We start from the raw sequence: 27934 nt of genomic DNA on the forward strand, positions 1-27934 counted from the left end.
CTGCCCACTGTTGGATTATTCTGCGGGAAAGGGAGGGTGCTTCCTTTACATGAATTAAAAAGCTATTCGTAGGCACCTACAAAATCTCATGTCAGATTTCTAATCTTTTTTCGCTGTTCTGCAGGAACGCAGGATTATTATCACTTTAAAAATAGGTAAACTGAGACCAGTATAAGTGAACCTAGCACTGTTGATGCCTGCCTTAGAATACTGAATCAAAGTTTCTTAGAAACAGAGAACAGTAAGGCACAGCCTCATCCTTTCACCAAACCATTGCCTTATTTTTCCACAACCATAGTTTAGTTTTATGATGAATTGGCGGTCTACATGTGTTTTTATTCCAGCTAACCTAGCAGTAAATCAAAAGAATCTTACCTCTTTTTTTTGAAAGAGAAATGGGAAGAGTGCAAAGGAAAAGAGTGTTGCATGATAGGAATAGAGAGTCTTTCTTGCCTGCTTTGGAAAGATAAGATCAGCACAGTACATATCAGCTCATGTGAGAACAAATGGAATTTGAAAACACTTCTTATGTCCTGACATTTTCCGGCTGTTGCTCACGTGAATCCAAGCCCAAGTACTGCAGATTAAGTAGGCAAATATTGTATTAGAATAGCCCTGCTGGCTTCAGACAGAGGCTGCTGATGAATTGAGTGGGAATAAATTATCTTCCAAGTTTTTGGTAATAGAGTTCTAAGAATGAAATCCCATGGGAAAACTATGATGATTAGTTGTCAGTAGAACTATACAAAATTTTCCTTATTGTAATGACAATGGGCAGAGTTTTTTAAAAGATCTCTTAGTCTTTTCTATTTTGTAGCAGCCTGGATGGTTAGACACTGAAGAAAATTTAGGTGATAGAGCAGTTCTAGTTTGGATGGTTTGTTGTTTTCTGTCTGGGACGATGAGAAATATCTGAGACCTGGAATTTCTTTGTGCACTTAGGTTTGGATGTCACCTTTATCTTTCTTGGTGCTTTGGTTCCCCTGTCAGGCCTATTGGAATATGAAGGATTTTGGAACCATTAATTATACATGGAAAGCAAAGGTTCCAGTTATTTAGAGAAATTTACAAACCCATTCCATAGATTTAAAGAAAACTAGTATAGCAAGTATCTATATTTAGTTTAATAGTGCAATCTACATGTTTAAAAATAGAATATACTTTGAAAGAAGGACCATAGTTTTCCCTTGCCAAAGACAAGTAATACATATTTATTAGAGAAGGGAAAAATACTGAAAAAAGGCAGAAAATATGTCATTCTTCTGTTACCCAAAGATAACAGTTAAGGAGACGCCTAACAGTTTCTGAGATTTCATACCATGATACCTACAACATGTATGTGTTTACAAAGATGGTATTTTATTCACTTAACAAAGCTATGAATATTTGTCATCCTCAATATAGAAAGGTAGTACAATCTTCAGTGGAGGCTTAGTATTCTGTTGAGTAATAGTTACCAGTGCCCACTGTAGAACTTTTAGTCTGTTTCTAATTTTTTGCTATAGTAAGTTCTTGTTTGGATTTTTTGGTTACTAAATGTTTATATAATCAGCCCATCACACAATGACTCAAATAGGGTCTCAGGGTAAGGAAAGGTGAATTTGCTGATGATAGGACTCTGAATAGTAGATTTCATACCCTCAGAGAATGATTAGAACTATGATATCTGGTATAAAGGGTGTAGCTGTTTTCTTGTCATTATACCTTATACCTATTAGTTTTATTAACAAAAAAATCATCTCTTTCCTTTGGTACATTGAGAGCTATTACATTCTAATGTATTTATCGTGTTTTGGGAGGAGGACATACAAAGAGAGGCTGTTAGTTGAGTGAGCTGAGTAGGGCAGCCACTAGGAGGAATGCAGTTTAGGTGCTGTGAAATGTAAGTATTAAGTATCACAACATAAACAAAGGGAGGAGGAGACCAAAAGATATCTTCAAATGAGGCTCTTCCTGCAGCCTAGAGCAGCAGAGGTGAACCTTTTAGAGCTTTAAGTGATAATAAATAGCCAGCTATGGAACAAGTGCCATAGGTTTGCCACCTCTGGCCTAGAGTCTTAAGAGTCTAAGTGGACCAAAAGGCATTACATAGTCAGCAAGCCCTTCTTAAGTCTCAGCGAAGTAGGTCAGCATATACTTAGTCTGAAGAGCCAGTTTCATAAGAAATGATTTTATTTGCCAAACAGAACTGGACTGTGGAATTGTGAGCACTGCATGAATAATAATGTAAAACAGTGGGCAGTTTAAGGGTTAAGACACCAAGTTATCGTCTAAAACTTCCAAAACTGTAGATGGAAATAAATATGTAGGTTCTGCGGCTAAACCTATGTCATTATTACTCTAACCATTTTATTCTTCAAATATATATGATGTTGTGAACTGTTTAACTCCTCAAATGCTAAATAAGAAAATATATGGCTTATTATATTGGTTTAAAGAAAAGCATTTAGGAACTATCCAAATGGAGAAGAATTAAACAACTTTCTCATGAGTGTTTTAGTGGCCTGCATTGCCTTAAAAGGTCAATTAGATTACTGTTAACTTTTAAGACCTTTATTTGAGCTTGAAGCTTTTACAGAGTCATTTAGTCTGTTTCATAGTGAAATAATGCCAATACTTGATTTGTGCTGTTCTTTAACAAAATATCCACAAGTAGCTTTGTGCTAAGTGTTACATGCCCACCAAATTTTGATTTTGCATTGATTATAAGCTATTAGAATAAAATTATGTATATATTTCATATTACATTTGTTGTACAGCTTTGATGTTTGAAACAGGAAGTGTAGCTCACTAAATGTCTGTTAGACCATTTGTGTACTACTTCCTACTTCTTGCCATTATCAAAACAAACACTAACTTTCCCTTACAATTTCCTCACTGATGTGCCAGCCATGTTTGTTCAGTCTTTTGTCTGTCCTACTTTAAAAAGTCATGAAAATTTTTAAAAAGTCATGAAAATTGAATTCTTGATTTCGTGTTAGTCATTTTAAAATCCATTTAATCTTCAAGGCAAGAGTAAATTACACTCACTGCAGTATTTTCTTAAGTTTTTAGTGTACTACTTTGTTTGCCAACGCACAGTGAGGAACATGTAAATTCTTTTTACTAATGAAATACGTGAATTAATAAATTATCCCCTTACAGGAAACTGAGACACAGGGGTTGGAGTACAGGTTAATGAGAAAGTAATAATTGGAGCTTGAAATTTCTCAGCAATTGCTGCATGAATAGTTATATAATACATTCTGTGATATTCTAATTCTTGAGAACCCTCATGTTTGGTTTGTAATTCTGATGGTTGGTTTTTGTTAGCAGAGCACTGTTTTATTTCTAGACAATACTAGGCAATAAGATAATAGATGCTTTTTAGAAATTATAAACAAATATTTCTAAATGATTTATTTAGTGATTTTGCCTGGTTAAATCCTTTTTCTGTTACCAGGATAATTGCTTTTAACTTATTTTCTGTTTTTAAAACCTATCTTTGGTAATTAACTAAAAATAGTATATACCATGTTATAGCACATTATCTAAAAGGCTTTTAAAATATTAAAGAAATTTAGTATGTTTATTTTTTATATAGCTGCTACCAGACAGAATGTCCTGCTGAAATTTGAACCTACAGTGAGCATGTGCCTTTTATACTAATGGACACCATTATTTTGTAAATGGACTTTTTAGTTTCTGCTTCCTATGTTTTCAGTTCTGTGTGGCTATTTTTCAGTGGGAGAGCCCTAGAAAGCATCTTGGATCTTGGTCTAGCCCCTGAGCAAACTCTTCACATTATATGAAATTTTAGGCAAATCACAATCTCATTGGACTTGAACTCTAAAAATTATAGAAGATCAGGAGTTCCCACATCCTCTTCTCTCTCAAATGTTTTAGGAGGAAGAATTTACATATGGCTTTTATTCTCCTAGTACTTCTTCCCAGTTCTGAGAATACAACTACTTATTTGGGCTATATGTGATTTTTTTGAGCAGTCTCCCAGGAATGAATGCAAAGTGGGTTTTTCTGGGCACTGGTAGTAGTTGTTTTCAGAGTCCAGGTGAAGATGCATTCTCTGGATCTAGATGTGAGAGTACTTCACCTGTCCCTTTTCAAAAATGCCGAAGTATATCTAAATTGAGTTTGTGATCCCAGGGCAAAGTAACTTTCTTAACTCTACTTCTGCAGCGTGGCACTGGGCTCTGTGAACAGGTGTATCAGCAGTGACTTTTGATGTGCCCAGTAGCTGTCCAGCACTTCACTTCCACAGAAATGAGTTTTCCCTCTTTTGCATTATTTCAGCATCAGCTACAGATAAATCACTTATGCCTTTAATTTCAAATTTCACAGCTTGCTTGAAAATGAAGGTTTATTTTCTCCTGAAATGGGGTCTGTGTCTTTATTCAGTGTGTTAGAACGACTGGGCTTTAGAAAAGCCACTGTAGGAGGCTGTTTTGGTAAATATTTATGAAATGCCACTATGGGCCCAGTTGGGCATCAGAAAGAAAGTAGGATGTTACAAAGAGGAGACATATATTATGAAGAAGATTCATGACTTTTCATCTGTATGAGTGATTATGTCCTCCTGGAGGCAGGAGCCTGCAGATAAGGGGTTGCTAAGCTTGTTTTTCAGAGGAAACCAAAGTTACTGGGGGCTAGAGAACTTTGTCAAAAGGCGAAGAGCTTCCTCACTCGATTAGGGTTCCCTGACTGACATGGCTGCCCCTCTTTCTCCTACTCCATGGACCCAGCGTTCCATTGTGTGTCACAGCTGTCAGGTGTTGGTGATGTGGGGAAAAGAATTTTTAAATAGAGTGACTAGGAAAGACTTTCAGAGAAGCTCCATCAAAGAGTAAGGGAAGGCTCTGGGTTTGCTAGTGGAAAGTGGATGGAGAATTCAAGCTCTCAGGGAGACACAGGGGTTCTCGTAGGGAATGGTTTTGGTCTCCCGAGTAAATTGTGGAATGGAACCCACTAATGGATCTTGCATTCTCTGAGGTGTTGCCTTCACAGGGTTAGTGTTCCTGTACTTAGACGATGGGGTGGTGCTAGCCTGCCAGTTAGATGCAATATTCTTTCAGATTTTCTCAAGGAAACATACCAAGTACAAAGAGGATCTCCAGTCAATGTTGAGCATTATTGAATTATTCTTAGTAAATATACCACTAAAGATGCTGTAAAATATGTCCCCTGTGATCTTATCCATTTTCAGACCCAATTTAGTGTGCTGTCAGAGAATACTAATAATCAGGGAGTCAGTGGTTCCTAAAATGAACATGTATTCAAGAATCATGGATTTTCCCCATAACTGGCTTTCCATTTCCACTCCTCATGCCCAGACTCTACATTTTGAAGAGGCAGATTTGGAAGTCTGGTGTCCTGACCGTTTTCCTTTGCTTCCACAGAAGGAAGAATCCGGTTGAAAATGAGGTAAATTAATGCTTGGGCACTCAGAACCGTGGACAGCTACATGAAGTTTTAAAAATCTGCCCCAACCATCTTGCCAAAGGAGCTCCCATTCATGAGGCCCAACAGGATGAACCAATCAAGGAGGGACAGTGTCCTGCCCTATAGGACCAGTGACTGCTGACCTCCCAGAGCAGGCTGGTGACTGCATTGTTGTCTGCCAGTACAATGAAGGAAGTGGTTTATTGGTCACCCAAGAAGGTGGCAGACTGGCTCTTGGAGAATGCTATGCCAGAATACTGTGAACCTCTGGAACATTTCACAGGCCAAGACTTGATCAGCCTAACCCAAGAGGATTTCACAAAACCCCCCTTGTGCCGAGTCTCCTCAGACAATGGGCAGCGGCTCTTAGACATGATAGAGACCCTGAAAATGGAGCACCACATGGAAGCACACAAGAATGGCCATGCCAATGGGCACCTCAGTGTTGGTGTAGACATCTCCACCCCTGATGGCAGCTTCAGCATCAAGACAAAACCCAATGGGATGCCAAATGGGTATAGGAAAGAGATGATACAGATCCCCATGCCAGAATTGGAGCGCTCCCAGTACCCCATGGAGTGGGGCAAGACTTTTCTGGCCTTTCTTTATGCACTTTCCTGTTTTGTCCTCACCACAGTGATGATCTCGGTCGTCCATGAACGAGTACCTCCTAAGGAGGTGCAGCCTCCACTACCGGACACATTTTTTGACCATTTTGACCGGGTGCAGTGGGCCTTTTCTATTTGTGAAATTAATGGCATGATCCTTGTAGGACTCTGGTTACTTCAGTGGCTGCTCTTAAAATACAAGTAAGTAAAGTTAAAGTTCTTAAGATTTGGTGATGGTGATATTCACACTCCAAAATCTAATTATTATTTGCAAATGAACGTTACCAAGCAGTTGGTATCAAAGCACATCAATTACTTTTTCTTTTCTTTTTAAAATACCAGCACTGTTTCACACAATGTTGTATCACCGGTCTTGTACAAGGTTCAGGGTTGGTGGTATAGCTCAAGGGTAGAGCACTTGCCTAACAGACTCACAGCCCTGAATTGAGTCCCCAATGCTCCCCTATCCCCCGCAAAAAAAGTATGAGATTCATACAGAATGATAACTAAGACTGGAAAAGATGATGTTCTGTTTTTATTTAACAAGAAAGAAAACACTCAGGTCTTGTCAGAGAGTACAAGCATTTGAACAACAGATTAACCACCTAGTCTTGATTGGTATTATTAACTTAGTAAATAAATTGTTGATAGCTGGCCCAAGTTCTGTGAATGATGGATAGCTTTTCCCACACAGATTCAGACATGGAACCTTAGCGATATATATTGAAAGATGTTTCAAAGTGAGAGTTTAGAACAGCTGTTTCACATGGCTTAGGTTGTTGAGAAAATGATACCCTCAGGGTATGACTTTGGGTAGGGGGATGTAGGTGAACCTGTTTGGATTTGCACTTAGAGTATGTAGCACTTGAAGCAGTATGTCGTGGTCCATTCAAGTTTCTCAGGGTGTCAAGTAGGCACCTTCATTTAGATTTAGGTGGCTTCAAAGTAGTTTTCATGTCTTAAACTCTAATCTCAGTAGAGAGCCACTGAAGCTAGCTACTTACATGTGTAAATTAAACACTTGTGCTTGGTTTTATGAGTAATTAAGTTCCCTTGCCATTGGTGTCTGATTCTTTTTTTATTGAAACATCTTTATGGCTTCCCTGCATGGGGGGTTGGAAATCAGTTTGTTGAAGAACTCAGTTTCTCTCTGTTTCATGATCACAGTGTGGTTGAATATTAAAGAAATCATCTGAAATCAAGAAAACAAAATGTGGAGAGAAATTTATGCTGAGTTTCTCTGACAGAGATAATGAGTTTTTTCCTGGTATGTTTATAAAGTCTGTTTATTATATATCTGCAAGTGGAAATGAAGGCAGCTCCTGACTGTTTGCCAGGAAAGAGCTTCTTTCTGAGAAAGAATGTTTTTGATATTTATTTGGGGCTGGTTTGACAATCCTCCATTTTAAAGGAACTTAAACTACAGCTGATGGTCTGAGTTGTATTTGATTTGGTGGAAAACCTGCTTAGGTTTCTTCAGTTTTGAGGGGCTAAATAATGGGAATAGGTTCTAGAAATATGAGGTACAGTTCTTTAAGAACATTCTTTGGGCTGCCAAACTTCAAGTCCTGATTTTGACCTAAAGCTTTTTGACTTTTCAAATTTATTTTTAGACCTAAGTATCAATTGGGGAGGAAAAAAAAAAACCCACACTAGTGTTTTGCCTTTTTAAAGACAGAGTTAACTCAAATTATTTGTTTTTTTTCCTGATGTTTGTTTTTTGTGGATTCATTTTCTTGGTTTTCACCAAAATTCTTATGTGTATGCAAATAATTTACTACCCCAGAAAATAACTTTGACCTTCACAGAGCTGTGACTTTTAGGTAATTGTATTTTTGTTCTAAGGATGTGACATAAGTATAAGACTGATTTCTTTAAAATGTTTCTTTTTTTGTAACAGCAGGGAATTTTCCTGAAATCTGCTTATCTTTAGACTTTCTAATTTCAGATTTCTTTTGTGCTTATTGCAGTACTGCAGTCATTTAAATAAGTTGTTTAAAGCTAGCTGTGGTGGTACACAGCTGTAATCCCAGCATCCAGGAGGCCAGAAGTTCGAGGCCAGTCTGGGCTCTATAGTGAGTTCTAGGCCAGCCTGTATTATATAGTGAAACCCTGTCTCAAAAAATACCAAAATAGATAGACAGAGAGACAGCAGTGAGCCAGCTGATTTTTGTCTTGTACAAAATTAATGCCATGCTGGGATTTGGAGCCTGGATTCCAGCCCTAGCCATAACCTGGTATGCTAGGTGGCTTGGGTGAGTCTCTTAATCCCAGGACTCTTGTTTTTCTCACAGAGACAATAAGGTCTTCTCAGCCTAGATATTCTGTTTTCTTATATGACTGTGTTATTTGATTCTAACATTGTTGGATGGACCATTATCGGAAATGAAAGCTGACCACAGCCCTAAGCGTCCCTCACCCCTGTCCTAGTGAGCTATATCCTGTCTTTCTCCTTCTTGTGGCCTCTTTTCAGTGTATGTGGGTCACAGACATCTAAGAGGTAGGAAGGTACAGATTTATACATGGAACAGCAGGTATTGATGAACTGTATTAAAACCTTTTGCAGTGTCAGAGTCTCTTCATGTCTAGTTTAATGTAGCAGTTTTATTTATCTGTCATTTTCAAGAAGCGAGTCCTTGTGGTTATGGGATATTCTTTCTAACAGACAGTTAACAAAACCTCTTACACTTTTGGGGCCTGACTCTTAAGTTTTGATTCCTGCCCCTAGTTTCCATTAAGAGATTTGCCACTTGCCAGTACATTTTTCTCAACTCCTCAGAATTAAACCTATTTAGCCAGTAATTCCATTTAAGGCACTTTCGTTTAAAGGGTCCTGGAGCCCTTAAAAGTCAGCCTATTCTTTCTTTGTATCTTCTGCTTTTCAGACAACAAACAGGATGAAACTGTTGAGGGTGGTTTGTTAATTGAGAAGTGAGACCACTAGAATTAGACTAATATTCTTTTTTAACCAGTTCTGTGAGGTGAGGGAAACCTTGATGCTGAATTTGTGGTGTTTGTTTCTATCCTGTTGTATATGACGGTCCTTTGCTGTTAAATGTAGGTTTTGTTTCATTATACTTAATTTTCCCTCTTTTCATCTCCCCATCACATCTGAGTGTATATATGTTTATATATACATATATCCAGTGGCTTTCCATGATATTGAGAGGTGGAAAGCAATAGTAATGCCTGTGCTTGAACATTTTTGATTTTTAAAGTTATAAATAATGTTGTCTCATTAGAATTGAACTTTCTAGCCAGTGACTAGGAAAAATTCCTGGGAAATTTCTGTGATTGTGTCAGACTTCCCTGCAAAACAGATGTCCCATGTTTTAAGAAAGCATGATAAAGAATATATTAGATTTAAAGACTTGATAAAACCTGAAGTTAAGGACTTTTCATGAATAGCTAAGTTGGGACTAACACAGTGGCTCTCACATGTATGTGATAAGAGTAGCTGTGTCCTGGCAGAACATTGTAAACACCCAACAGGGAAGAAGGCCAAGGAATGGACCATAGAATTTCTAAGTCAGACATTTTCTAGTCACCAGAAAAATCTAATGATTTTTTTAGTGTGGTGATTAGGGCACCTCACACTCAACCTGTCTAAAACCAGCTTTGCTAGCTTTTTCTTCCAACTTGTTCCTTCTCTTTTCCGGCCAGTGGCACTTCCTACACACCTAGGAGAATTACTTATTTTCTTTCATCTATCTCGTCACTGAGATCAGTCAGTTCTAAGTCTGTTAGTTTTTTTTTGTATTTGTTTTTATTTTTGTTTTTTTTGAGACAGGGCCTCAAAATTAGAATCTTCCAGCATCAGCCTATGAGTGCTGGGATTGCAGGCATGTACCACTGCACCCAGCTAAGTCTGTCAGTTATTATTTCAAATATATGCCCTCTTTCCATTCCTGTGGTGCTCCCTAACAGGCTCCAGTGAGAATGGGCTTCTTAACCTGAAGCTCAGTTTTCTTTATAATCCACCCTCAGTCTTCCCTACCTAAGCTCCAGCTCCTCTACAGTTTTCTTCACATACTTTAAGTGCATGTCATTGTCCATTCTGTTAGTTGTGTGTGTGTCTCCACTGCTACATTTTAAGTTCCCTGAAGGAAAAAACTAGATCCTATGATATTTATCTTTAAATCCTGATCTCTGATACAGAGATTGGCACGTGGAAACACATAGAAAGTGGTTGTTTGTAGTCCATTCACACCACCATGCTCAGTGAGCAACTTACTATGTGCCACGCACTTGTGGACCTTGAATGAGCAAAGGGCCCTCATGCTGTCGTGATGATTCTATTTGGGCAAGGGCAAGGCAGACAGTAAACAAATGAATATTTAACATCAGCTACCACAGGAGCAGTAGCGAGAAGGGCAAAAGTATAAAGGGCTAGGGAATTTTGGAAATAGTGGAATGGGTGATCTTCTAGATGGCGTAATTAGAAAGGCAACCAATATTGTGACAGTTGAGTGGACACCTGAATCAAATGAGGGAGAATCCCATGCAGGTGTCCACATTGCAGGAAGGAGGCACAGCAGGTCAGAGTGCCTCAGGCCTGCTTGAAGAACACCCCAAGGCTTGTGTGATCCAGAGATCTGGGAGAGAGTCAGCAAGATGTGGTTGGTGGCTCAGGATGAGTATTGGGGGGTAAGAGATAGAATTTATTTTGTATGTGGGAAGTCAGAGGAAAATGAGCACACTTGTATTTTAAAAGAATGACTGTAACTGCAGGATCAAGAACAGGAAAATGGGAAAATTAGTTTAGACACCATTGCAGTGGTCCAGGTAGTGGGCTTGGATAAAATTTAATATTTATCTAGTGAGTAAATTTTATCTTGGGTGCTAGAAAGGGAAGAGGTTTTTGTGTTGCTGTTACAGCAGCCCATCTTTTGGAACTGTAGGTCTGGCTGCTGATGCAATGTCTTTCTCATACAAGGCTTTTGCATTTTCTGGGTTTTTCTGTAGAATGTAATGGAGAGACAGAATTACAACTTTGGGAGCTCTCACAACTTTACTTGAATTTTTTTTTTTTGTTAGAGCAAAGTCAAGTCGTATATATCCCAATATACTTTCTGCCACGGCTTTTGGGTCAGAAAAGTTGCCGAAAGGAGTAGTATAAATCAGTTGGAGGTGGGGGGGGCACAAATTGTATAAGAATGAATTAAATATTATACAGGGCATATTGGTCCATTGGTAGTGAAAAGGTTTGAAGGAAATGGAAAAGGAGACAGTGGACATTTGGGTTATGAGGTAGAGATGAAGGAGCTTAGTGGAGAGGTATTTTAGGGAGGAGCGGGTAGAACATTCTATCGCAAGCAGTTGCATGGAATTAGAGCAAGATTGGTGAGGTGGAAATGGTCACTGTGTGTGTTCTTTGAAAACTGATCCCATGCCAGAAGGGAAGGAACTGGGGAAGGGAAATGGTTGGACAGATCCTGCTTAAGCCTTCAGTGATGTCTATGTTTAGAACTGTTTCCAGGGGCTTTGTTGATCCTGCAGGAAGGAACAGGATAGAATTTTCCAGTATGATTCCTCTCAGCCTGTGCTCGGAAAATGCAGGGATGGATTTGTAGATGTTCATCAGTATTAATATACTTTATGTGCAGGGATCAACTCTGGGAAAGACTTAATTTTTGTTTTTATTTTACTTTACTTACTTTTGGTACTAGAAATTTAACGCAGGCCCCTATATCCAGTCTACCACTGAGATACATCTCCACCCTTATTTTGTATTTTAATGTCTGATGAAGTCTCTGGTTAGGGGCTTTGTTTTTTAGATTTCTAACAAAAGACTACAGCAGTTTCCTGTCTTCTGTGACTGGAATCTTATTTACAAAGATAGAATCTTGGGGCTGATTGGCAAGTGCTGCTGTCAGATGCTAATGTGATTGTTTGGGGCTGTATTTTATTTAGCAGACTAGACTCTTCACTAATGTTTATCTTTCATTTGACCCTATTTTCCTCAGTGTCTCTTTTCACATTAAGTTGATTGGATCAAAGTACTCATGCTTCTTCTAGGCTCCAAGGTAGTTTATGACTATAGATATTGTCAACATTTTTTCATTGTTTTTATATCTTTGATGGCCATCTTTGAAAGCAGGTTTTTCCAGGTTCTTAGTCCATGGTTGGTTTTCTAAGTTTCAGAAGAACCTTTTCTTAAGGTCATTTCACTTTATTATAAATGAACCTTACACTATGGTAGATCAGAAGGCTAATCTCTAGGGGACTTCAGGCTATCTTTACATTTAATTATTTACCAAGAATTACTAGAGAATGTGTGCTAGGGTTGCAGCAGTGAGCAAAATACTTCCATAGAGGTAACGTTCAGGGGAATTTTTGTTTGATCTCACAGTAGCATCTCAGTTTTTCAAAGTGTGTTATTCAAACTGTCCATGTGCAAAACTCACAAGAACAAAATTCCCTCATGGTGGCTTTTTGGATCTCTCTATCGTTATTTAATTGGTCTATAACTGGTCATATTCTTATCCGCAATAAAGCAAGATTAAGAGCTCACGGATTGTCTCATCCCTTCTTTTTCTTCCCTTTACACGTGTAGCTACATCTGTCCTGTCCTTGCTCAGAGTCTCCTTTATTCTGTTACTTTTCATACATGTTCTCAGAAATTATTTTCTTCCTGTTCAGGAGACCCATTCCAAACTTGATGTTTGCAGCACAAGAATTTTTTTTACAGGTATCGTCATTTGTTCCACTCACCTCTTAAAATAAACAGAGTTAGTCCCTTTTTTCACTGAGGTACCAAAGACTTGGAGAAACTGTGGACTTCCCCAACATCCCACAGAATGCATGCTAGGAAGGAAAGGCTCTCCCTGTAAGGCCAGTGTGGAAACGTCCTGGTATATAACAAGCGCTTGTCCTGGATATGTAATTTCCTAGTGGATGTAGTGGCATAGGTTCCAAATGCATAAGACACTTGGAATAAAGCAGATCACTTTTTGATAATGAAGCTTATATGTTATAGTCCATCTGGAAGACACATGCATGTGCCCTGCCTACCCTGATAGTTATAGCCTATCGCTGCTTCCTTACATACTGTAGAAAATATACTTAGCTTGGTCCAGGCTGACTGCTCTCCTGTAACCTCCAAGGTGTGCTGTGGGCCCTGTTTATCACTAGTCTGGAAAACCCCTTTACCAACAACTTTAATCTTGTGTCTCCAACTGAAGACCACTGACCAGGCTAATTTTATTCTTTTTCTTTCTGTTTCTACCAAGTTTTCTCCCCTTCTTTGATGCTGAGCCATCATATATGTCTGGGCTTAGAGCCTGGTCTGAGATCCTTTTCTTTCCTGGGGACCTTTGTCTGTTCCCTTCTCTTGTTAGATCGCCTGCACCTCTTAGTCTTCTGAAAGGCTTCTCTGCTTAGCCGCTTCTCTCCCCTTTTACCAGGGACATTGTGAGGAAGACACCTTTGGGGCTAGATGGCAGTTTAGACCTAGATTGTTCTTTACTTTTTCTCGCCTTAGCTAAGTGTATCACTCCTCTGTGTTCTCACATAGCATTAAAGCCACTGTCTTCATTGTGATGTAGGAATTCCTGTGAGTCCCATTGGCTTCTTCCCAGACCTGGTGACCTCCTGCACTTTGCTCCCTGACCTTCTTGCAGTTCAGCAAACACCTGTGCAAGTTAGCTTCTGGAACCTCCTCCCACAGATACTCACTTCTTGATTAACCTCTGCAAAGGGACACCCTCCCTCACCATTTAGCCTCAAACTGCAACCAACCTCCCCCCACTGACATTGTCACTTAATTCTGCCACTTAGCACATAACTTACATGCTTTATATTTACTTATCCATTGACTAGTCTATTGTTCTCATCCTTTGCTGGAATATAAGTACCATGAGGTGGGCTTTTTCCTTTTTGTTCACTGCTATATCCCCTAGTGTTGCGAATAATTCCTACCATATAGATATTCATTCATGGTGAATATGAATAGATAGTAGCCAGTGGCATTATTGTGTATTGCACTGTGCTAGTTACTGTCCCTAAAATTCAGTAAATGTTAACCATTGCTAGTGATGTATGTGGTAGAACTTTCTATTATGAGAATGCCATTTGTTTGATAGTCCAGTGTTCAGTTCTGCCGTTTGTGCCTAAGCAAGGCCCTAAGAAAGTGATTCAAGATGGGTAAGTTTTAATGAATGGAAAAAATGAGGAAAAGATATCATGTAAATATACACATTTCCATTATTTATATATTCATATACATATTGGTATTATATATGTATATATATATACACATATTTATACACACGTGTGCGTTTTCTTGATAACCTAAAATACCACAAAGAAATGTAATTTGTAATTTGTTTTGTATATGTACTTCCCTGCACTCTGTGGAGGACTCTTGCTTTTAGCTCTTAACTGTCTCAAGTAGAGACAATTAAGAGATCACATAGATGTTCTCATTGCTATCTTAACAGTATCACCTTTTAAAAAAACGTTATGTTACAATCTGTGACCTGAAATTTTTAACTTTTAAAATGTATTTATTTATTTTGGTATGGTACTGGGAATTGAACCCAGAGCTTTTGCACTGACTGAGCTATATCTCCAGACTTTTTAAATTTTTTATTTTGAGAAAGTGTCTCACTGAGTCATAAAATTGCTCAGACTGGGCTTGACCTTGGCGATCCTCCAGCATGAGCCTCTCAAAGGGCTGGGATTACAGGCCTGCGTTACCACACCAAGTTGAAAATAATGTATTTCTAAAAGATTGTAGAAAGGGATAGTTTCATAATGTGTTCTATTTTCTGTGCAAATTACCCACCAGTGGGTCATTTCCTAAACTTCAACAAGTATTACATTGTATTGCAGTGTTTTTACAGAGTGCTTAAGGGGGAAAATCTAAGCCACCCTTTTTATGAAGCACTAAAGTCTAGACCCTTGACTTTTGTGGTGAATCTTCCATTGACTGACTGGCCCAGCTAGTCTTTAAACTTTTAATGTCATAATTTTTCCTTCTATAAAATGAGATAATAATATATGCTAAACAGAATTGTGATAAAAATACTACCAAAAATGTAGAATTTCCTTGATTTGGATTTTAGAAAGTGTGGCATTGTGCCTGTGTAGATGAATCTCTGGGCTGGGAGCATGACGTATCTCCTTTTCCTAACTCTCACATTCTTTTTAAATGAGTTCTAAATTTTGATTTCTCTGTTCTACAGCCTTTATCCTTGCCCTTTTATTTAACTATCCTTTCCTTGGAATGTTCTTTGCTGAAACCCTAAATTTGAAGGCCTGGGTTTTCATGGTCTGCCCTGAGGAGCAGTGAGTACTCCAGAGGCTCTGATGGGTGGGGAGCCTATAAGGAGCCATCAGGCTAGGGATATAGCTCAGTGGCATAAGTGCCTGCTTGGCAAGTGCAAGGTCCTGAGTTCGATTCCTGGTACGAAAAAAGAAAAAAAAAAGAAACACCATAGAGAGCACAGGGGAGGGAAGGGAGAAAAATGTCACAATTCATAGTCCCTCCTCTCCTGGGGTTTAAAGGCCTCATTGCTTGAATGGAGCCATCTCAGCAAATGTTTTAAATTAAAATATGAATGCAGAAAGGATATCGGGCAAAGGGATAGTGAGCATCAGCGTGGATTAATTCTGGCAGATAAATGACAGGGTTTAAAGGACAAATATCTATGGAGAAAAATAGGGAATGATTATCAGAGGGAGCCAGAGGTACAGCTCCTAAGCACAGAATTGTGTAATAATACTGATAGCACAGGCACCATGGTAAATCTCACTGGGAACAAGAGATGGGTGAGCCCTAACTCTCCCTGAGAACTTCCTCTAATGGAGCAGATGAAACATTACCTTCGTTGGTAGTGGTAACAGCAATTTGCCTATTTAAACTACAGGCAGCCCTCTGTATCCATGGGTTTTATATCTGGATTCAACCAGTCGTGGACCAAATATACTTTGAAAACAAAGTTGTGTCTGTACTGAACTCATGCAGACCTTTCTTGTTCTTACACTATAACAACTGTTCACGTAGTATTTACGTTGTATTTGGTATTCTAAGTAGTCTAGAGATGGTTTAAAGTACACGGGAGGACGTGTGGATGGTATATGCACATGCTACACCATCTTACATAAGATACTTGAGCATCTGTGGATTTGGGTATCCCAAAGAGATCCTGGAACCAACCCCCCAAGTATACCAAGGGACAAGTGCGCCATAAAATCAAAGTTGTGAACTGATTGATAGGATGACCTGGTTCTGCCCACTTAGGGACTCTTCTAGAAGGTTTGAGATAGATGGATAAGATTATAGCCTGTGGAATAAGGGAAGAGATCAGGAAGAGAGATTTGTAGGCAAAAGTGATAATCTGGGGTTAGGTTTCCAGGAAAATGAATGGCTCTTTTTGCCGAGTGCCATGGGATTCAGGTCTCAGATAAGACAGAGGAGAGGGCTGAGAGTCATGTTGAAGGGTGCTGTGAAGGGAGTTTACAGAGTTTGAATTTAGGAGTTGATGAGTAGTTGTCATAATCCAGAGAAATGGGATCGTAGCGAGGAATTAAAAGGAAGAAAATAGGTTCGAGAATCTCTTTGGAGTTAGCTTAGACTTCACAGTGTGGAAATTGGGGTTGGGGAGATTGTGCAGAGGGCTAGGAAGAAAGTAAAGTAGATGAATGAGGTTAGGAGTATGGGCTGCTTTAGAGTCAGTCATCTCTCTGGACCAAGTGTCTGCAGCAGGTAGAACGACAGGCTGTAGTGTAGGAAAAGGCAGAGCATGGCCAGAGACCAGGCAGCGGCTGCCTAGCATAGAGGTCCTACTTAGGGCAGCAGGGATTTTGCAAGGGATGATCAGAGAGCACTAAGGGCTTTCACAGACGTCTAGAGGATGAAAGGGAAAGGAGAGGGAGGCCAGCGTAGAGCCTCAAACTCTTGGGATGGAATTTTCAGCTTATGTAAAATATAACTGCTAGCCATTAGAGGATTTTAAAGGACATACTGTGTTTAACTTTTCATAAAGATGATTCTTGTTTTTCTGTTTAGAATGGACTGTAAGGAGGTGTCATAGTCTGTTCAGGCTGCTGTGGCAGAATTCCGTAATTTGGTGGCTTACAACATCTGCATTTATTTCTTACAGTTTTAGAGGCTCGGGATTATAAGATCGTGGGATCAGGTGATTCGTGTGTGGTGAGGGCCTCCTTGCTGGTTCATTGATAATTCCTTCTACAAGGGTACTGACCCATTGTTGGGAGATCCACCCTTATGATCTAATCAGTGGTGTTAGAGGTAAACATATGAATTTGGGGGCCCACAGATACTCAGACTATAGCAGACGACAAGTGACATTAAGGACAACAGGTAGAAAGCATGTCATTGTAGAAGTGCAGGTGAGATAGAGTGTTAAGAAAAGGCTGGCATCAGAAAGACTGACTAAATAAACAGGGTGTGGGAATAGCACATATAACTGGCCATACTCCAATTATAATAAAAAGTAGACTTATCTAATTTAGGCTATCTACATGATGCTGTTAAGGTTTTTCAGTGCTTAAAAAACTAATATTACTAACAAACGTCTGTAGGGTTCTGATCAGTATGAAATACGACATAAAACACAAACTTAATGAAAAATTTAAGTGGTTCTTGAAATGTAACAAAAATATAGTAGAATGTTGACTCAGACTCAAAAATTGGGATGCCTTATGCAGTGTGAAGCGAGTTTTGTCTGAATACTTCTGTCTTGTGTGATACATTTCAGTCTAGACTCTCTGAGCCTTGTTATAAAACAAGGATTATAGCTGTGCATTGCTGGGTTGTTTTAAGAACTAAATGGAACAGAGCTTGGATACAGGAGAAATTTAGCCAAGTAGTTGCTACTGTTAATATCACACCTGAAAAAATACCTCAATAGAAAAGAAGGTTTTTGGCAGTGTTGGTAGTTGGCCCTAAATAAAGTTGTTTCATTTTTCCAGCCTCTTTTCTTAAAGGTTTGAAAAATCATAAAGAATACAGTATCTTGATACACATTCTTTGTATTGCTCATAGCTTTTCCAGTTATTTCTAACCTGCCTCTCTCACCAGAAGGCAATATTGTTGTGACACTAAGCTTAACTGTCAACTTGATTGACTTGGGAGCCACCTTGGAGGTTGTTGGAACACACTCCTGGGGTCATCTGGATGGGGTATGGAGCAATGATCTTGGGTACTGTGTCTGTCCCCTTTCCACATCCCTTCTGTCACTGTCCCCTATGCTTTGTTTCTCAGCCACCATAAACTGAGCAGCTTGCTTGACTCTTCCCTTCCACTGTGATGGTTCTGCCTTGAAACCTACTCACCATGAGCCGAATCCCCTGAAACCATGTGCCAAATTAAACCTGTCCTCTTTGAATTTGTGGGTCTTGGGTATTGTGTCAGCAGTAGAAAAGCTTCTTGGTGAGGAAGCAAATGCTCAAGGAAAATAATTAAGGTGATGGTCAAGTCACCAAGTTTTTGGCTGAGTAGAATTAGCATTCTTTTTCTTTGTCATTCTTTTTGTTTTGTTTTTTGAAATAAGGTCTTGCTGTGTAGTCCTGGCAAGGCTCAAACTCAACAACAATCTTCCTGCTATCAGATAGCTACCATTTGAAGCTATTATATGGTAGGGATTTTCCATACCTTTTTTCTAGTGCTAGTATCTCTGCTTTACTGACTAGGAAATGGAGACTCAGGGAAATACTCTACTGTAAATGTGTGTTCCAGGATCACACAGTGATGGGGGAGTGGTGGAGGAATGGATTCTTCCTTCAGATAGGTTCTTTTCTTGGCATCAGGTTGTTTCAGAGGATCAATTACTGATATATACAAGTGTAACTGTTTAATGTCTTTGACTTACCAAATGGCGTACAAGTTTTAAATTCTCACTTTAATGTCATTCTGTGGGCATCTTCCCTTTTTTGACAGAGAATATACTGAAGGTGTAACCATAGATACTGAGTGTGCTCAGAATACTCAGAATGGACTCCATTTGTCTCTCAGTTAATGTCAACTCAGGTGTAAGGCCTCATGAAGCATAATTAATAGTGGTATAGAGCAATTTCAACTCTTTTGGACAATTAATGTTTTTTAGAAAAGCACGACACAGTATTCTCCAAATCTTCATCTTGATCTGCTATTAATTTTAACAATCCAGTTTCAAGCTCTTGAGTAGTTTTTTGGGCTTTTTTTGGTGGGTCATTGAAAACTTTAAATGAACCTGCAGAATTTCTTGACTGAGAATCTGCCCTGTTTTTCCATTTTTCTAGGTCTATTATTAGCAGAAGATTTTTCTGCATAGTTGGCACGCTGTACCTGTATCGGTGTATTACAATGTATGTTACTACACTCCCAGTACCTGGTATGCATTTCAACTGTTCTCCGAAGGTAAACTATTCCTCACCCTAATTTCCCTTTTTGTTTGTTTCTCGTCTTGCTCTGGGGTCCTTTGACACAGGTTAAAGATGAAAGTTTCTTCAGAGTACAGTCAGATCCCTCTACCCTTGTCTGGGAGTCACCAAGCACTGGAAGCAATAGCCAAAGGCTTCTAGAATTTCCAGCTCTGCCAGCATGTCCCTCCTGAGGAAGGAAGTATATAATCTCCTGAATGTGCTGGAAGGGCTTGGGTTTTGTATGTGGGAGTAGCTCTTTGATTTCTCCCAGACTTTTAAAACATCATCCACTTGTTTGACATAGATCTAGAAGCTTACATATGCATTCTCCCTCTTGTAGACAGAAAGTTCCATTTCCAGTGTTATTCTTTCCTTTCTTCTTCTTTCTGTTCTTACCTACAGAAGAGCAAGCAAGAGATAATAATCATGTCTCCAGGCAGTCCTCCACCAATGCAGATAAAGCCACTGTTTTCTGGAGATAACATGTGGCCATGGATCTACTAGTTTATCTAGTAGCATAGTTGTTTTTTACAATAGACTGTGTCCCTCTTTTATTGTCTCTACCTTTCCTTTATATTCATGGAACCCTCTTTGCCCCCTCACCTTTGTCTTGGAGGAACTGTAGAGATTATTGGAATTTCATAAAACAGGAGATACAATTTTTTAAACGTTTACATACATTAAAACTCTTCAATGCAGCAAAAAATAAAAGGGGTTAATTTCCTTTTTTAAATTTTAGTAGAAGAAAATAAGGGCTTCTGTGATGCGTTTGAGATCATTTCTCCGCACTGGCGCTGTACTGGCAGACTCTTTCATCTCTTTGTCCTTCTGTTCCTTCCAGAAGAGACAGTTTCTAGAAGAGAAGCTTTGGAAAGGGGACTGAAAATTCCCTCTGGATTTTTAAGATGGCATCCTTATCATGTGAAATTTTGAATCCTATTAGTTTTTGTACTGTTGTCTTGCTTCTTTCCTAGACTTACATATGTGCCTTATAGAAATGGCTAGTTGTTTTTTTTTTTCTTTTTCATTTTTTGCTGCACACCACTTCTTGAACTCTGAAGAACCTTCATAGAGAATGGATATTCCCAACTTTCCATCCCTCTGTCCACACTCCCACTGCCCTGCACTCGCCGCCTTGCTGTTCCCACAGTCCTCTCCAGGAAAGCAGCTTCCCATCTTTGTAATCACCTGTGAAAGCTCTCCAGCGCCCACTGCAAGCTCCTGGACATACAAAACACCTTGTTATCAGTGAGAATCCAGTGAGGTGGACCCTTGTGGAAAGTGGTTGAATTAACAGCATACTCTCGGTACTAAATGACAGTTTAGGTCATTAGCCCATGTGTATTTTATTTTCTGAGAAGAGCCTGGGCATTGGGACATTTTACTGCAGAAGGGTAGGTAGATGTGGATTGTGAGTAAGCACACATTGAAAGTGGATCAGACACCAAGGGGCCATACTGTGTAACATTTCCCCTCTCTGCCCATAGCCTTGTGTCTCGGTGAGGACCTTAGAGGCTCCACCCTGTTGCTGGCAAGCCTAGACTTGGGCGAGGGTTACTTAATAGTCATCTTGAGACTCATCTGACCACAATCCTGTGGCTAAGAAGAGCTTGCAAGTTTTCTTGGTAAAGGCAAGTAGCATGAATTAGGCACAGAAGCTAAACTCAAAGCATATCACTTTATCATGTTGCCCAAAATGCCAGCTAAGACCACAACTCTTGTCACAGACTTCTGCAAACTGAATCTAAAAAGAAGTAGGAGATAAAGTATTAGCATACCTTAGCAGAAATTAGTGGTTAAAACCTATTAAATGTAGTCATATCTGTTACAGACATAAAACACTTAGAATTCAGAATACAAATTTTTATTCTGAAAATTTTCAAATTTATTTCAAAGTAGAGACTAGTATAAGGTAATTTCAGTCACCCAACACCTAAATTCATTAATCATCAAGATTGAGTGCGTTTGGGTCATCTCTTTTTCTGCTTTCCTCTTGGTCTCAGACCTTCATCACTATATACTTTATTATACATAAACACTGTGGATGAACAATAACACTGTTGGTATTCAACAAAATTAACAGTAATTCTTTAATTTCAGCAACTAATCAGTTCGTAGAATTTTCTGATTATCTTAAATGCCAGGCATATTCAGGGTTGGACTTAACCTGTCTGCTTCTTTGTGGTATTGGCTAACTTGTTCCTGTCTTCCACATCTCCTCTGGCTCTGGAGACTTTGTTACATTCACTCATAACCCTTTTGGAAGGAATACTTCATCGGTAGAACAGAAAGATTTGTGAAGCTAGATAGAAGAGTTGAAAAAGCTGTGAAACTTAAAAATGACAATTCAAGCTTAAGAAATTAAAGACTTGCATGCTACACTGGGGATCAGTGTTAGAAGGGAGAGAAGGGTGACATACTAGAGAGACGTCAGCAACCAGCTGCCTGCTTCAGAGTCACATCTCAGCTAAGGGAGTCAGAATTGAAAGGAACCTCATTACAAATAAATCGACCCAATGGTAGAAAAAGAAGATAGCTGAACACTGTCACTGCCAGATCTTCATTAACCTCTCTAACCATTACACAGAGAAGGAATTTCTTAGCACTAGAAAAATATAAACTACCTAATAGTGGAAGATCGCTGAGGTCAGGGTTAAAATGGGTGTACCCATTACTGAGTGGCAGTAATGCATTAGCTGGCTGGCAGATACATTGGGCAGGTCATTTAACTGCAAGCCTCAGTCCTTTATTGTTGAGACAGGGCTCTGTCACTTGGAAAGTGCTATACAGAAATAAGAAGAGGACTTGGTATTGCTGTCATGCCCCAAACCCCCTCTTCTTCACATGGTGAGAATTGATTTAACAGCTTGCATTAAGAACCTACTATGTTTTAGGTGCTAGGGTACAAGGAGTGAGCAGGATAGATAAAGCCCTGTCTTGGGGGAAGTACCTTAAAATTCACCTGATTCAGACTTGTACCTTATAAATAATTCTTTTTAAATGCTATAAGACCTCAAGTTAAGTGATAGGTCCCAAGGATGGAAAGACACAGATTGGAATGATATTCAAGAGATCAAATGAATTCGGTTTGACAGTAGAGTTGATGTAGAGAATAAAGAAAAAGGGAAAGATTTTCATGACAGGGCTTTATCATTGGAATAATTATAAAGGGGAGGAATGTAGAGTTACTGATTTTGGATTAAATATGTAGAGTGTAAGATACTTGTGAGACAGCTAAATGGTGATCTCCATGACAGTTAGCAATGTAAGTCTGAAGCTGAGGTGGAAATCAGGACCACATAATAAATACTTATGATTTATCATCTGTTGGATGGTGGTTAATCATCTGTGGGTATGAATTAAAAGGCCCAGAGACAGAATGTAGAAAATACAGTGCTTCCACAATTACAATTTTGTGATTTGAGGTATCAGTGGAGTCAGTTGATACACTCTTGCACTTACTCATCACTAAACTTTTAAGCTGAGCTTTAAACATACGATGGTCTAATACAATCATGTGATTTCAACTTGCTTCCACTATCACATCAATCACCATGCTAGTACACTTAATACTTCCTTTCACACCAGTGCTCAAATGCACAGTTTATAAGAAAAATGTGCCACGTATCCAGTAGCAATTATGAAAACTGGTCTTATTGTTCATTCATTTGCTGACAGTATACTTTACTAAGTATAACAGCTTGAAAAATAATGGTCATGTAAGATGATTAAGTTAGGAGGAAGAGTAGGCCTCCTATGAGATCTTTCTTAGATAATGATAAACCACTGAGATATGTGGATGGGGAGGAAGGTATGTTCACTTGTGGCATTTTGAACTTCTGGGCAGCATCTGTTGTGTATTCCACGCGATATGCATACCAGGCTTACATTGGAGGCAGCCAAGTGGTTAATACCTTGATTGGCACTTGCTAACCTTAGTACAGGTTTTCTCCAAGAAGCATGTGTTCTTTTCCTAAAACAATCTCATCTTCTCACAACTATTTATGATTTATTTTCATTTTTAAAAGGCAGTAATCTAATCTAAAGGCAGTAATCTAAGAATTACTTGATGTTCTAAGCTTTCTGTAGGTATTACTTGATGTTCTAAGCTTTCTGTAGGTATTTGTTTTAGCAAACTTTAAAAAAATACGTATATTCTGGTCCTCAGATATACAGCATAATGCTAATTAAGAAAAGAAATAACTTACAGTTTTCAACTCTTATTGTAATTATTGATGAGTTAATCTAATAGAGATTAAGCATTAACATGAGATACACATTGGTTCTCTTTTATGGTATCCATGATGACCTTAGGTTTGAAAGCCTTTAAAAAGAGAGTACTTTATAATAAGAGGCACTAAGCTGGCTGATGTATTTATTGGAGGTGAAGTTTCCAGTGAATTGATCCCTAGAACTTGAAAGACACTTTTTAATCACATGTCCCACTTTTGAACAGGGGTCACGTTTGGGTAGCACCTGAGGCTGACTGCTAGGTGGAACAATAAAATAAGAAGAGCAACAGCAGAAAGACCATCATATTCTGTGCCACTGTTCAGTCTTACACAGCAGAAGACTCTGCTCATTTTTAATTCTTTCTTGCTTTCTCAGGTAGCTGGTGGAATATTTCAAGAACTCTCCATGTTGACAAATTTCGATAATCTAATTAGCTCCTGATGATCTTACGACTTCAGAATATAGCTGGTTCTATTACTAAAATAGCTTCATGTCTTCCTTTTGAATTGAGTGGAGCTTAAATTAACAGTGCTTGTTTTTACCTAGTCTCCCTCCTGCCTCCCTGTTACTTATTGTCAGTATAATTTTCCTTTTGGTTTGTTCTCACAAACATTTCTAGAGAAATTGCCTTGTGTGAGCAGAGTGGTAGAATTTGAGCATATATAAATGTGTAAGACAAGTGCCTCCTGCTCTCACCAGTGGACATCATGAGCCACATGCAAGCCAAAGGTTTCTCCCTGGCTTACCTGTTCTCCCTGGATGGACAGTACAAGCCTAGTTGCCATGGAAGCAGCAGCTCTGCTTGGAGTGCTGGCTGCACAGGGAGGTACCATCTGAGCTAAACCTCAGAAGGGTGAGTAAGAGTTTGCCAAGTAGAAATGGAGAGAGGCAGAGTTTGCCAGGTGAGAGAAAAAGAGTGTGAGATGGATCCTGGGAATAAAGTAGCCAGGTGTGCTCGCACCTGTGATCCTGCAGGCCCGCTGACCAAAGAGAAAGCCAGGTAGGCTGTGTGCAGGTTTTATCTTCTTTAAGGAGTCTGAACATCATAAAGAAGCAAGAGAAAGCCAGGCGATGTTTTAGCAGGCAGCATGACAAGACAGCCTTTTGGAAATGTTTGTTTCCAGTGACATTCATATTGGGATATTTGGGAAAGGTGGGAGGAGGGATGGAGGTGGACTTTTAGTGGTGCCAGATTACGCGTCTTCCCCTTTTTTTGCGGTATAAGATCCTAAATGCTTTGTTTTTAATTCTCACAACACTGACTGGGAAGAAATTCTACTTGGTTCAGAGATAAGTGACCTGCTTACTGTCTCATAGGTACTAGATGACAGGCAAGACGTTTTGCTAAGGCTCTGTTCTTAGTACTTCCCATGAGGGAGGGAGGTTATACTTTTGCATGGCTGTCTGAATTAAAAGTGAGGGAGGCCTACATCAGGGCTGGGAGGGCTGTGTGTAGGAGACACTGGGAAGGTATAAAAGATTTTTTAAATGTTGACAGTCATCCAGTGTGGAGAGGTCACCAGAGTTAGCTTTTGCTGAGGAATTCCAGACCACCTCATCAGAGGTACCAGTGTATGACTGCACATGAATCTATATTCCTGGTCTCGGTGCAGGTAGGTAGGTTCTAGAGCTGCCTAGACACGACAGACCCCAGTGGTTTCCACTCAGAAGCCACGTTATTCTGTTGGAGAGTTCCCACTAGCCACTGTTTGTTTGCTTGTTTGTTTCCTCTTCAGTGCTGAAGATCTACCACTGAGCTGTGTTCCCAGCCCCCACTGGCCATATTTTAGACCATTTAAGTGTCACAGTGACTAATGATAGTATCGGATTATAATAACTTCATAAAAGCATTTAAACTTAGTGAATAGGGCTGTTTCAAGCAAGCATCAATTTATAAATGTAATAGAAATGGAAAAAAAATCACCATTTTGCACCCTTTGTAGTAATAATCCAAAAACTGTAATTTACAGTCATCCATAGATGATGGTAAAACCAGTGGGTTGGGCATCCTAACATTTTTAAATCACAAAGTGCTTGTTAATTATAAAGGGGCAAATGTATGTATTTAGTGAGAAAATCTGATTGATACTCCCATAACCAAGCGAGTAAACCAGTAGCAGGCTGATGATCAAGTACTTCTTGATGTCACTGCAAAAAAAGAGACATCTTCTCTGTAATATTTCTGCCAACAACATTTAACCTGTGTTTAAACAGAAGGCAACAATCATATAAAACCAAACTGGAGGACTAGTCTGTAAAGAAGTTAGACTGAACCCCTCAAAAATGTAAATATCATGGGGGTGGCAGGCAAGACTGAGAAATTGTAATAGATGGCAAGGAAATCAGGGCCTGACCAGTAACCTCAGTGTGTATCTCTGATCAATTAGACTGCCGATTGGGGAAATACGGTGTGTTTTGGAAGAGAACATCCTTGTTTTTGTATTTAGGGCAAGGTATTACTGTGTATTCAGCTTACTCTCATATGACCTAGGGAAAAAAGTAAGAAGGGAAAGAAAAAGCAAAGGGGCAAATTGCTGACAGTTAATAAGACAGTTGCCTCGCTCACCAAAATGAGATAGTGCTCATTTGCCAAAGTGATGGTTGTTAGTATTTTACCATTCTTTAGATATAGAGAGTTTCTAAATAAAAACTGGGACAAATTATTTTTGCAAGTTTTACTTCATGACCAAGTAGGCTTAAAGAGACCCTCAAAATTTAAAGCAAATAGATTTTTCTTTGCTTTGCTTTGCTTTCTTTTTGTTTGTTTTCATAAGATGAGGTCTCACTGTGTAGTTCAGGCTGGCCTCAAACTTACAGTGATTCTCCTGCCTCTGCCTCCCAAATGCAGGGATTACAGGCATGTTCCACTATGCCCAGCAAGGCAAATATAATTTTTAAAAGAGGAATCCTGCCTGACTAAAATACTGGATTTTTCTGTTTTGTTTCGTTTTGTGTGGTCTCGGGGATTGAACCAGGGCCTCCACACTCCCAAAGTATGAGGATTACAGGTGTGTGCCAGTACACCTGGCTGAAATACTGTTTCTTTCAAAAATGTGATAAATAAGAATATGGATAATGGAAGTCCATAGCTGACCTAAAGATTTTAGGAAGCATCTTGATAATCTCCTTTATAGAGGCCATGAAAAAATTTAAAATTTTTGCTAAAAGAGAGGCTGGTATTTTATTAGTATTTTATTGCAGATAATTGCTTTAGAGACACACCCACAAAAAAAAAAAAGGCTGCTTGATATAGGAATTGATGAGTACATTTTGTGAATCAAAAAGGGTAGAGAACCAAATCCTGCATAGCCAAATAAAGAAAGAGTCTTTTAGAAAGTTGTATGTAAAGCTGAAGAAGAATACATAGTGAAACCTCTCTGCTGCTTGTCAGCATGAATGACCACATCTTTCTTGGAGCAGAATGATTACCAGGTGGAGGAAGAATTCAGAGAAGTCATCCTATAGAGCTCCATATTTAAGGAGACTCATTCCAGTTTCACTTGTTAGCTGTTAGGCATTGAGTTCTAACTTAAGAACTAGCCCCTCAAAGTTAGACCTAACTTAGTAACGCTCCCTTAAATTTATGGAACAGTATTTTAGTGGTCACTTTTGCAAATATACTTGGTGGGTATGAGTTAAAAATGAGAATGTCTTTTCCTTGCCATTTTGCAAATGAGAAAACTGAAACCAAAATGAGTAATGGTTTGTCCAGAGCCAGCTACGTGGTTCACCCAAAATGGGATTTGCAGTTAGATTTGTGCTCATTGTTTTTTCCTACAGAAGTGAACAGGGACATGACAGCACAGTATGAAGCAGGGAGAGTTAAAGTCAAATTAAGAGCATCCTTAAAAAGGCAAAGGAGCAAAAGATGGCAAAATTGATTCAGTTTTACTAGAACAATAAAAGGAGGTCCCGATGCCTAGCCACGGACTTCCCTTTCATTTCAAAAGATGTTTGCAACAGCAGCAGTGCTTTTCAGTGATCTAAAAAGGAAGCATTGTTTGACTCAGACCTAAGATGTTTGAGTTCTGGTCCCAAGTCAGTGTGTGTGACCTCCTGTACTGGTCAGTAGCTTTTCCATGTACTTCTTCATCTCTAATATGGACATCAGAACATCCTTAGTAACTACCTGGCAGGCTTGAGAGGATATAATGAGATCTTTGATGGGAAGCTCTGGTAAAAGATTGGAATCACAGTACAAACAAAAATTATTGTTTCATTCTGTTAAACTATCCTTTTTTTACTACCCAACTAGGTAAGAGTAAATAAAGTAAGGCAGGAGAAAT

The 27934-nt window shown here is 39.1% G+C and overlaps 1 protein-coding gene across 7 annotated transcripts in view; it reads left to right on the forward strand.

Annotated features, from left to right (window-relative positions):
• Sgms1 (sphingomyelin synthase 1) overlaps window positions 1-27934 on the forward strand; it is a 311453-nt gene that overhangs the window by 271453 nt on the left and 12066 nt on the right. For all 7 annotated transcript variants that reach the window (XM_013514837.1, XM_013514838.1, XM_005385897.2 and 4 more), the window contains 2 exons: window positions 5394-6245; window positions 19293-19410. In XM_013514837.1, coding sequence (XP_013370291.1) covers window positions 5623-6245; window positions 19293-19410 — 741 coding nt within the window. In that variant the 5' untranslated portion in view covers window positions 5394-5622. The remainder of the gene's footprint in view (window positions 1-5393; window positions 6246-19292; window positions 19411-27934) is intronic.

The sequence above is a fragment of the Chinchilla lanigera genome, unplaced genomic scaffold, assembly GCF_000276665.1.
Source record: "Chinchilla lanigera isolate Chin_1 unplaced genomic scaffold, ChiLan1.0 scaffold00024, whole genome shotgun sequence".
In the NCBI taxonomy this organism is placed as follows: domain Eukaryota; kingdom Metazoa; phylum Chordata; class Mammalia; order Rodentia; family Chinchillidae; genus Chinchilla; species Chinchilla lanigera.